Source organism: Nyctereutes procyonoides, unplaced genomic scaffold (genome assembly GCF_905146905.1).
Source record: "Nyctereutes procyonoides isolate TBG_1078 unplaced genomic scaffold, NYPRO_anot_genome, whole genome shotgun sequence".
NCBI lineage: Eukaryota > Metazoa > Chordata > Mammalia > Carnivora > Canidae > Nyctereutes > Nyctereutes procyonoides.
In genome coordinates, this window is record NW_026575146.1 from 76,632,420 (window position 1) to 76,644,475 (window position 12,056).

Consider the following 12,056-nt stretch of genomic DNA (forward strand, 5'->3'; position numbering starts at 1 on the left):
AAACAAGGAGGGAAATCTCTGATGCCCCTCTTCCCCCACAAAACCCAAATAATTTACTTTTTCCTTATGGGTGTTGTTTAAGTGATACAGGCTCCATCGGCTGAGAATGGAGCTGGAGTCCCTCAAGTCCAGACCTGTGGCCAGCTGATGGCAATGAAGGACCTGTCTGTCCTGACTGCCTATGTCACTCCCTCACAGCCTCCCCTACACGGCTGTCTCCCGAGTCTGGCCTCTATGCTGGCAGTTACCATTAAAGTGTCTTTGGGGAACAGGTTGCGGCTGGCGACGCGCGGGGCTCCTCCGGGGCCTGCCTGGTCCTGTGGGGCCGGCCCTCGGCGGAACCAGCTGCTGACGACCCAGATGATGAAGATCCTGAGGAGGCAAGCAGGGCACACAGTGAATCCCAAGCCTTTCCTTCCCGATGTGGGCCCACCCAACCTCCTTCTGATAGCACGTGTGGGGCATGACCCAGTGCTGCTGACCAAGTAGGGAGGGCCCCTAAGCAGGCAGTCACTGGTGTGGGAAGACCAGAGGCCCCCAGAGGCCATGTCCGGGGTGCTGCCCCCATTTCCATGTAGACAACCCCGCCCCGTGAGGCCTCCAAAAACCCCTAGTGGCCACAGGGCTGCAGGGCATGGGCCTTCTAACCTGGGACGCAGGAAACCTGATATCCCAGGCCCCTGGAATCTCAAAGTCAAAGAATCTGGAATCTCAGCATTTTAGAGGCACAGCACCTTTGAAAGCAACATTTTATTTATTTTTTAAAGGATTTTATTTATTTATTCATGAGACACAGAAAGGGGCAGAGACACAGGCAGAGGGAGAAGCAGGCTCCCTGCAGGGAGCCCGACGTGGGACTCAATCCTGGTATTCCAGGATCATGCCCTGAGCCAAAGGCAGACACGCTTAACCACTGAGCCACCCAGGCATCCTTGAGAGCAACATTTTAGAACTTCCAATCAATTGAACACTTGAGAAGCAGGCAGGAAGTAAAGGATTAGTCCCAATTTGTAGCAATATTGGCCTAGGCTATTCAGACCAGCACTGTGGTTGGAAACAACTTGGAAAAACTTAGTAAAAATGAATATACTAAGAACATATCAATACTAGTTTTAGGGCAGCCCAGGTGGCTCAGCGGTTTAGCACCGCTTTCAGCTCAGGGTGTGATCCTGAAGACCCGGGATAGAGTCCCACGTCAGGCTCCCTGCATGGAGCCTACTTCTCCCTCTGCCTGCGTCTCTGCCTCTGTCTTTCTCTGTGTCTCTCATGAATAAATAAATAAAATCTTAAAAAAAAATAAAATCTTAAAACAAAAACATACCCACCCAAATACCCTCCAAACCGTGCATCTGCACCTTTACACTGATATAAAAACAGAAAAAGATATGAAATGATACACATCAGACTTTCAAACGGATTTCCTGGTTTGAGGGAGAAGGTGTACAGGTAAGCAAAAACAATAAACTGCAAAACACAATACTGCCTTAAAAAATTCTGAAAAAAAAAAAAAAACCCAGGAGTGCCTGGCTGGCTCAGTGGGTGGAGTATGTGATTCTTGATCTCGGGCTCCTGAGTTCAGGCTCCACACTGGGCATAGAGCTTACTTAAAAAAACAACAACAAACAAAACCCAGCATTTATATGAGTCAACATGTAAAAGGATCATATGGTAATGATGAATGATGGTTATCCTTCAGTGGTTTTTACTTTCTTCTTTAGGCTTTTCTTTTTTAACTTCTTTCTTGCTTTTTAATGAACAAAAGAAAAGCCCCCAAACAAAACTGTAGCAGGTTGCTAGATGTTTCCCAAGATCCATCTTCCCCTTTTTTCTCAAAAGGAAAACTAAATTTTAGCTGGACCCCTTGGCTACCCAGAATAAAGACAGTAATTCCAGCCTCACTAGGAGTGGACACAGGGTGACGTCTTGGCCAATAAAATGTAAACACTGTGTATTGTGCTGGGCTTTGGATGTGTCCTTAAAGAGACACAGGATGCCTCCTTGATTTCTTCTTCCCTCCTAGAATGCAGATGCGATGGCTGGATCTTCAGCAGCCATCCTAGGCTATGCAGATAAGGGGCAAAATGTAGTGACAGTGGAACAAAATGCAGGAAGGAATCTGGGTTGCAGAAGACTGTAGAATTCTGGTCTAAGTCCAGAATAGCACATGAGAAAAATCAAAAACTTCTATTATGTTAATTCAGGTCTCTCAGACACATGCTACTGTGTAATTATTAAATGAGACAAGTATTTACTAATTACAGATATGAAAAGCAACATAGCAGAGATTAAATGCTCAGCCTCTAAGCTGCAATACCTGGATCTGAAGCCCAGCTCTGACTCTCACCACCTGTGTAACCACAGGCAAGACTCTTAACCTCTTACCCTCTCCAGACCTGTTTTCTCAACAGTTAGAATAGGGATGATGACACTACCTACCTCATAGGGTTGTTTATAATCATCAAATGCATGGATATATATCTGTATCTAAGTGCATACACATATGCACCCATGATAAATATACATTATCTAGAATGGTATACACTCAGTAAGTACTTTAGAAGTGTTAGCTATTATTAGTTTCATCATAGGAAAAAGGCAAACTCTTTGGAATGGAAAAACACTACAAGGGAATTCTAGTGTAGGTGGGCCCCAAACCACACTGCAGGGCAGGATCAGGCACAGGGACTTGTCTCTGCCTGTAGGAGCTATGGAACCCTGAGGTCTGGGGTCTCAGGGGTCATGGGCCAGCTGAGCCATCTGCTGCCTCCTCAAGATGTCCCCGACGCACATGGCTGAGGAAGGTCTGGAACTGGTAATCTCGGGGGACCCCTCCACCTCCCAAGAGAGGCTCCCATTTGAGTAAATATGCCAAGGGAGAGTGCGGGAGCAAGGACGCCCATTGGCAGCTCTGCCCTAGCTCAGTGTGGCCTGCAGGAGTCCCACCCACTCTGGGCTGCTGGGTCCCTGGGTATGAAACGAGGCTGAGTTGACTAGACATATTTTAGGATTCCAGATCCCTGGTCCCCTGAATAATACCTATGTGTACCTGTACACACACAGCTCTGTGGATCCTCTCAGAGGGCACATGGCCACACCCCTCCATCCACACACCCCAGGCCAGGAAGCCCTAGCCTATGGACAGGCCTAGGGGGGACTGGCCCTCACCTGATACTTTTCTACCTCCTGCACTAATAAGCAAATAAAGGAGACATTCAATCTTCTCTCCCACCCCACCTAGGGACCCTATGTTCACGGGCTCAGAAAAATGTTAAACAGATGAAAAGACATAATGAAAACCCTCCCACCCAGTAATCATCCCATCCGGCACACCAGGTAACCACTGGTAAAATGCAAAGAGGTGTTGAGAACCAGATTCCACCCCCTCTCCTCAGAAAAAGGCCATTCTCACACCATCTATCTGAAGCTTTGGAGAGTTCACAGGCCCCTGAGAACCAACCCCAAACCCCACTTCCAGAATGCCAGATGGGATGGTTTCCAGGCACCCAGTCAGGCTGATGTTTGGTGCTGTCTGGTTCTAAGGAAGGAAATGAGCCTAAGCTGGGACTCTATGAAAAATGTCTATTTGAAGGAAGTGCCCTTATGTACTGATGCGGAAAGATTTCTAAGATATATTGTTAATGAAAAAAAAAATCAAGGTGCAGAACTGTGCAAAGTAGGCTGCTCTTATGTAAAAGTGAAGGGAAAGATAAAAATAATCTTTATCCAGAGCTGCTTGGAGCAAGAGAAAAAGAAACTAAGGTAAGAAAATTCCAAGTCTTTCCTGGACACGGTGGGGAAGGGCAGGGAAGAAAGGAACAGAGGAGTGAGGGAACAGAGGCTCCATAGGGAAGAGTCTGGGCAGAACAGCAAGGAATCTCTTTCCTACACAGCTTCTCTCCACATCCTGGGTGACACTGTTGGAGGACATCAGGCAGGTGGGCCTGTCCCACACCAAAATATGACTGCTGACTGCTTCTGGGATTGTGGGCTTTTTCCCCCCCAGTTGTTTCTCTTTGTATGTTCTAAGGTTTTTTTTAACATTTAACAACAAAAGTGACCCTGGCCAACTCTGAGTGGGTGCCAGCTCCTGCTCCCCCAAGATGAAACAAACCTCATGGCATCCTTTCGTGACCTGTGAACTAACTGGCAGGATTCTGAACTCTGAGGTGGAAACTCAGGCACAAGAGAGATGATTGGCCAACCAAGACACACAGCTCTTCCAGTTTGGACAAGCAGGCTGTTTGGGGTTTTTCTTCAGGTTAAACAACCGTCCATGAGCATCTTTATACAATCTCCCTGAAGGCAAACTGCAGGTGTGTGCTTACAGGATGGCCACCAATCCATCACACTTCTTTGTGACTTTCTTCTTTCTACACATCTATATTCTTTGAATTTACTTTCTACAATAAGTGTGTATTACTTATAAATTTAGAAACAAAACAAGTAAGACAAACTGGAAGAGACAAGTAGTTGACCCATCAAAACCATCCTCTTCTTCCTCAGTAACAACATTCCTGATTTCAGCAGGGTGCTTAGTTTCCCAGAACAAAGAGCACATTTCCCAGGCTCCCTTGTAGCAGGCCATAGCGCGTTAGGACATACTAGTAAGGGGATGACTGTTTTAAATAACTCTGCAGCATGAGGACATGGAGAAAAAGGGACGCTCCCTCCTGTACCACAAGGGGTAGTACAAATGGGTGCAGTCACTCTGGAAAACAGGATGGAGGTTCCTCAGAAAGTTAAAAATAGAGCCACAGCAATTGCACTGCTATGTATTTATCCAAAGAATACAAGAATAGTGATTCAAGGGGATACATACACCCCGATGTTTTTAGCAGCATTATTTACAACAGCGCAATTTTGGAAGCAGCCCAAGCATCCATCGACTGATGGATGGATAAAGATGTGGTATATATACACAATGGAATATTACTAAGCCATAAAAAAAGATGAAAGATTGGCATTTGCCATGACATGGATGGAGCTAGAGTCCAATGCTAAGCGAAATAAGTCAGAGAACAAATACCATACGCTTTCACTCACATGTGGAATTTAAATAAGAAAACAAATGAGGAAAGAAAAAAAAAAAGAGATGGAGAAAGAGATAAGCCAAGAAACAGACTTTACTACGGGGAGCAAACTGCTGGTCAGCAGAGGGGAGGTGGGTGCAGGGAAGGAGGGAACAGGTGATGTGGATGAAAGAGTGCACTTGTGACAAGCACCAGGTGATGTATGAAGCATTGATTCACTACATTGTACACCTGAAACTCTTATAGATGAACTAATTGGAATTTAAATGAGACTTTAATAAACAAAAAACTCTGCCATGGAATTCCTTATAGCTGATAAAGAGAAAAAGCACCTGCTTAAATGCATAGCCTGTCTCTTGAATATTTCACTAAAATACGTCTCTGGAAAGATAAAGAAATGTCCATTTGGCATATGGCAAAAAAAAAAAGGCCCAGAACAGTGAAGGGAACTGTCAGCAGGTCTAGGCTGGCAGGGCAGAAGTTAGCCTCCGGTATACAGCCCTGCTCCACCTGGCATCTCCCCAAGGCCTCACTTAGAGGCCAGGATTCCGGAAGGCAGGCCCTGTGCTCCCACTGCCCAGCAATGGCCATTTGAATGCACACATACAAAGATCACCACAAGCCAGGCACAAACAGACAGCCTGTATGACTCCACTTATTATGAGGTAAGTAGAGCAGTCAAGTTCATAGAGATGGAAAGTAGAATCGTGGGTGCCAAGGGCTGGGAGGAAGGCAAATGGGGCCTAAGTGGCTTAATGGACATAGAGTTTCAGTTTGGGAACATAATAAAGTTCTGGAGATGGATGGTAGTGATGGTTGCACAACTATGCGCTTTAAAATAGGTTTTAAAATGGAAGATTTTATGTAATGTATATGTTATGCCTAAACTGTTGATGTGTGTCCCAGTCCCTCCCCACAATTCATATGCTGAAGTCCTAACCCTGAGTACTTCAGTGACTGTATTTGGAGATACAGCCTTTAAAGAGGTGATTAAAGCTAAGTGAGGCCACTAGGGTAGGCTGGTGTTCTTATAAAAGATTAGGACACGGACACACACAGTGGGAAGACCATGTAAGGACACAGGAAGATGGCCATCTACAAGCCAAGAACAGAGGCCTCAGAAGAAACCAGACATAACTGATGCCTGGATCTCACTTGTAGACTCCAGAACTGTAAGAAAATAAATTTCTGGTTGCTTAAACCCCCCAGTCTAAGCTACTTGTTACAGCATCCCTAGCAATTTAATAATGTACATTTTAGGGGCACTTGGCTGGCTGAGTTGGTAAAGCATGGGATTCCTTTTTTTTTTTTTTTAAGAAATTTTTTTCTTTTTTTAAAAATTTGATAGAGACAGAAAAAGGGGGAGGGAACACGCATGCATGTACAAACAAGGGGAGCTGCAGGCAGAGAGAGATGCAAGCTCCCCACAGAGCAGGGAATTCAAGTGCCAGGACCTCAGGATCACAACCTGAGCTGAAGGTAGATGCTCAACCGACTGAGCCACCCAGTAGCCTAAAAAAATAAAATCTTAACACACAAAACAAAAAACCCACAACCGTATATTTTACCACCACCACAACAAAAAAAACTCTGTTGTATTGAAAAAAGATCTCTACCAATAGGGTGATGGTCATCCCCAATGACTTTTTCTTCTTTATGGTTTCCTTACTTGAATTTTTTTCAATGAACAAAACCCACCATTATCTGCTCACCTGAACAGCACGCCTTTGATGACCTGCCAGGCGTTGGGTGCTGGCTGGGGTGGTGGGTTCTGGGGCTGGGTCTCCGCCGGCGGGTCCCTCCCAATGCTGCCATTGCTGGTCACCTGCAGGAAAAAGAGACTAGAGTAAGGAGGGAGGGTGCCACCTGAGGTGGGGCTGTCTTAGGCACCACTCATGCCAAGGCCCAGCACAGGGCTAAGGACAAAGCCCTGTCCAATATTTGGAGAACAGATGAATAAAATCACCCAGGAAGGGTGGTGGACCTTATTCCTTCAAGTGAAAAACACTACCCCAAAACCTACTCTGTGCTAGTGACACAGAGGTGACCAAGACAGCCCTGTGTTACCCCCCTTGGGACCACAGTCCAGTGGGGGAGCCAAACAGTTCCCAGACAGGGATGATCCAGAATGGACAGGGCGGGGATATATGATCCCATAGGGGGCATCTGGTCCAGCCTGGAGGTCAGAAAGGGCTCCCTGGAGGAAGGAACCACTGGCACTGAGGCCTACAATATAATAAGGGGACAATGCAGAGGAGGCAGTAAGAGAAGCAGGAAGTACAGAAAGGAAGGGGAGAGACAGTATGATGGTGAGCACTGTCCACATTGCTCCCTGAAGCCAGGGCCCAGGATGCAAGGTGGCTCCTAAGGACAATGCACAAGGGTGACCAGTACCAGATTCTGTAAGGCTTGGGTTGGTCTGAAAGGTCCTTCCCTGGGCATACAGCAACTAAGGTCTCCTCTGTGGCCAGCCCTGCGCAGGGCCTGTCCCTCCAGGGGCTCCTAATCCAGCAGGAGACAGACACAGAAAAACACAGCCAGAGCGTGAGCCACAACAGAGGAACGCAGCACACGCTGCCATGTGAGGCCCTAACTATGAACAATTCCATTCAGCAGCCGGGCAAGTGGAGGCTCGGGGGGGCTAACCTACTCATCTGGGTGACTCAGGGGGGTGGGCAGGTCAGGGAGGTCAGGCAGGGCTTCCCAGAAGAATCTTCACTCAGAAACAGAAGCTCAGCAGCAGGGCAGCTCATGATGTCAGGAAGGGCCTGAGATGGGGAAGTTCTTCCCACCCTCTCCTTGCACCTGCTGGTTCCTGGATCCTCTCCTCTTCCTCCTCCCAGTTCTGTCCCCTCACCACTCAGCCTTCAAGAGGCAGGACCAGGACTTCATGGTCACCATTGGGCAGAAGCACTGCCCAGCAGAGAGCAGGGGCTCAGGAAACACCTGTGAAATCAACATGTGCTCCCTGAAGGGCTTGCCCCCAGCACCCAGGGCCCCCAAACTCACTCCCCTCCAGGGCCCAGGCCCTGCCCCAGCCACAGCCCCAAGCCCACCCCTCTCTGGCATTTGTCATCTCCTGTCCCCTTCACCAGCAAGAGCTTGTCCCTGTATCCTCCACTGTGCAAGATGCCACCATGGTAAAAGGGGGGGGTCAAAAAGGAGGGGGGGTTCTGGGGTTCTGCAGTTCCTGGCTGTGAGATCTTAGACGCATCACTTCTCTCTGGCCCAGAGGCCAAGTCGTGAAAATACCAGTATGTTATAGACAGAAAACATTCCCTTTGTGTGTTGAAAAATATATACTTCCTGAGTACCTACTGTACACCGGGGCCTGTGCTAGGCAGTGGCCAGACAGCTCTGGGCCCTGCCTTCCTGGAGCTCAGGGTCTAGAGGGAAACACACCGATGGAACAGTCAAGGGCATCATTCAAACTGGTAAGTGGGAAAAGTGGCTCTGGAGGAAAGAAGCAGGGGCCAATGATGGCTACTGGGTTGGGGACAGGGAGCCACTCTGGATTAGGCAGTCAGAGGCCTGCCTGAGAAGCTATTTTTGACATTTGGGTAAAGGGCACGCCGGGGGCAGGACAGGTTCAGGGAAAGGGTTGGCAGGCAAGGTCGGAGACAGGCACAGGGCCCCCTTATTCAGGGCTGGCTTTGCTCCTGGGAGCACTGGGGGCCAAGTGAGGGTTTCCAGCAGCTCTGAGCTGATTCTGAGTCAAAAAACAGAAGCTGAGGCCAGGCCAAGATTTGCACCCATGTCTGGTTGACCCCCGGGTCCATTCTCCAACCTGCACTGGTGGACAATCTGGATGGAAACCCTCCCACAGAAACGTTAATGGAAACTGCAGTGAGAAGCCACTTCACTAAGCTGGCCACAATCAAAATGATGGATAAACACAAGTGTTGGTGAGGGTGTGCAAAAGCTTGACCGGTTGTATACAAATGATGGGGAAATGGAGCCACGGCTTTGAAAAACACAGCAGGGAATTAAAAAGTGAAATGTTTGGGGCTCCTGGAGTGATTCAGTTGTTGAGTGCCTGCTTTTGGCTGAGGTCATGATCTCAGGGTTTCTAGGATGGAGCCCCACGTCAGGCTCCCTGCTCAGTAGGGAGTCTGCTTGTCTCTCTCTCTCTCTCTCTCTCTCTCTGCCCCTCCCCTCACTTGTACTCTGTTTCTCTCTCAAATAAATTAAAAAAATCTTTAAAATAAATTTTTAAATAAAATAAATAAAAATAAAAAGTGAAAAATGTGCATCTGCCATACAAACCAGCAGCCCCACTCCTAGTTCTCTACCCAAGAAAAAGAACATATGGACATACGAAAGCTTATGAGCAAATGTTCACAGAGGCATTATTTGTAATAGCCAGAAACAACCCAAATGCCCCTGGATGAATGAATGTGGTGTATCTACACAGTGGAATGCCACCCAGTAATAAGGAGCCCTGCTGGGGGCAAAGGGGCTGCAAAAGGGAACTGGAATGTTCTAAGGGAATGGTGACCAGATGGTGGTGATAGCTGTACTTTGCAAATGCACGAAAAGTCCCTGAAGTCCATACTGACGACAGTGAATGTTGTATTATCTATCATACTTCAAAAGAAAGTTTGGAATAAAGGCAAAATCTTCATGTTGGCTTCAAAGTCTGGGCCTGATATGATCCCCCGACCCCTGCCTCTCTACCCTCACCCCTCTCCCCTCATTCACTTGGTTCAGCCACAAGGCCCCCCCACTGTTCCTTCATATTGTTGGGCACCTGTTGCCTCAGGGCCTTTGCACTTGCCATTCCCTTTATCTGAGAGGCTTCCCTGCCCCACCACCTTAAACCTGCATGCCTCCCTCCCTCATCTCCTTCAAGTCTTCATTCAAATGTCACCTCCTCAGGGGCCCCTGGGTGGTGCATCGGTTAAGTGACTGACTCTTGGTTTTGGCTCAGATTATAATCTCAAGGTTGTGGGATTGAGCCCCACATCAGGCTCTGTGCTGAGTACAGGGTGTGCTAGTTTTTCTCTTCCTCTCTCTGCCTCACCCCACTCTAGCTCCCTCTAATCAATCAATCAATCAATCAATCTTTAAAAAAAAAAAAAAGTCGGAGTGTCTTGGTGGCTCAGCTGGTTAAGTGTCTGCCTTCATCTCAGGTCATCATCCCAGGGTCTTGGGACTGAGTCCCGCATCAGGCTCCCTGCTCCACACGGAGCCTGCTTTCCCCTCTCCCTCTGCCTGCTGCTCCCCCTACTTGTGCTTTCTCTGTCAGATAAGTAAACAAAATCTTTAAAAAACAAATAAAAGTCACCTCCTCAGAGAGGCCTTCCCAGACTACCCTTGTTTAAACTTTAACCCTCTTACCCACCTCTCACTTCCGATCCCCTTCCCAGACTTTACTGTCCATAGCACTTATCACTATCTGACCTGCTACATATATTTATCTTATTAACGGTTGTCCTGTCCATTCTTCTATCCTCACCTACCAGCACTTAAATAGAACATGAGCTCCAAGAGTGCAGGGACTCTGTTCTGTTCATAGCAGTAGCCCCCAGCATTAGCCTGGGGCCTCGCATGGAGTGGGGACTCAGTATACATCAGCTGAAGGAATGAAGGGCAGGGTTGTAGGCCCTGTGTCTGAGCTCCTGGCTGGAGAAGCAGGATGGTAGGAGCATGAGACTGCTGAGGGTCCACCCACTCTGTGCTAGGCCCCCACAGGCCTGGGTCGGTGGCGGGGGGATGGTGGGTATGGTGGCTATGGATATAGTAGTGACTAAGACACAGTTCTTCCTCTGGAACCCACATGTCCAATCTCACACACAATCTACAGAACCACTGGCTGAGGGGTCCAGAAACAGCTGAGACTATGAGGCTGGGCTGGGAGTGTGAAGATTGGCTTTCCAGGGTATCTTCACTGACTGCCTTGATCCACTGTGGGAATTCCATCCCAGACCAGCCTCTGCCTCAAAATCTGTTCATTCCACAAACACTGGGCACCTGCTCTGTGCCTGGTCCCAAGCTGGGCAGTGTAGGGGACAGTGTTGATCAAGACAGTCCTGGTTCTGCCCTCCAAGGGCTCCCTGTGCAGGGGAAGAGACAGGCAGACAGTAGAACCCAGAGTGGCCATGGCTGGGACAAGAGAGCCCAGGAGGCCGTGGGAACCCTGACCTAGTCTGAGAGGGTCAGAGAGGGCTTCCTAGGGGAGGGAACATCTGAGACGTACAGAGCTAGTAAGGATCAACCAGGTATAGAAGGGAGGAGCGTGTGCAAAGGCAGTGAGGAAAAAGCAAGGCACACTGCTGGAAATAAAGGAGCTTCACAGTGCTGGACACTCCTCTCATCCAGCGGTTCTCAAGCAAGGGTGATTTTGCTCTCCCCCCACCCCAGGGGACACTTAGCAACGTTTGGGACACTTTTCATTGCCACAACTGTAAAGGAGTATGTGTGCTACTGACATCTAGTGTGTAGAGGCCAGGGGTGCTGCTAAACATCCTACAATGCATGGAACAGCCCTCCACGACCAAGACTTAACCAATCCAAAATGTTAATAATGCTGAGGCTGAGAAATCTTTGTCTAGTCGCAAGAAAATTCAGATCACTCAAGGTCTTGATCTACTAAAGAATTTGTACTTTACCCTGAAGGCAAAGGAGTAAATCTTGAAAGATTTTTTTTAAATTTTTATTTATTTATGATAGTCACACAGAGAGAGAGAGAGGCAGAGACACAGGCAGAGGGAGAAGCAGGCTCCATGCACCGGGAGCCCGATGTGGGACTCAATCCCGGGTCTCCAGGATCACGCCCTGGGCCAAAGGCAGGCGCCAAACCGCTGCGCCACCCAGGGATCCCAATCTTGCAAGATTTTAAGCAGAGATGGGACTAGAGAAAATCGGGGGTCCTGGAAGCCTGGCAATCGGGGCAACCTGAACCCTAGTCTCTCTGATCCATTCCCCCCACCCAGTAATCGAAAGAAACTCAGGAAAGAAAAGACCTTCCTTCGGCAAGACTGGGAAACGCCTGATGGCAAGGACTGAGTCTTCACTCTAGAGCTA

The 12,056-nt window shown here is 48.2% G+C and overlaps 1 protein-coding gene across 1 annotated transcript in view; it reads right to left on the reverse strand.

The window, feature by feature from the left end:
• Positions 1-12,056, reverse strand: part of CLPTM1 (CLPTM1 regulator of GABA type A receptor forward trafficking) — a 28,585-nt gene that overhangs the window by 15,236 nt on the left and 1,293 nt on the right. The window contains exons 2-3 of the mRNA XM_055311517.1: positions 6,743-6,855; positions 249-372 (exon numbers count right to left, since the gene is read on the reverse strand). Of these exons, the coding sequence (XP_055167492.1) occupies positions 249-372; positions 6,743-6,855 (237 nt within the window). The remainder of the gene's footprint in view (positions 1-248; positions 373-6,742; positions 6,856-12,056) is intronic.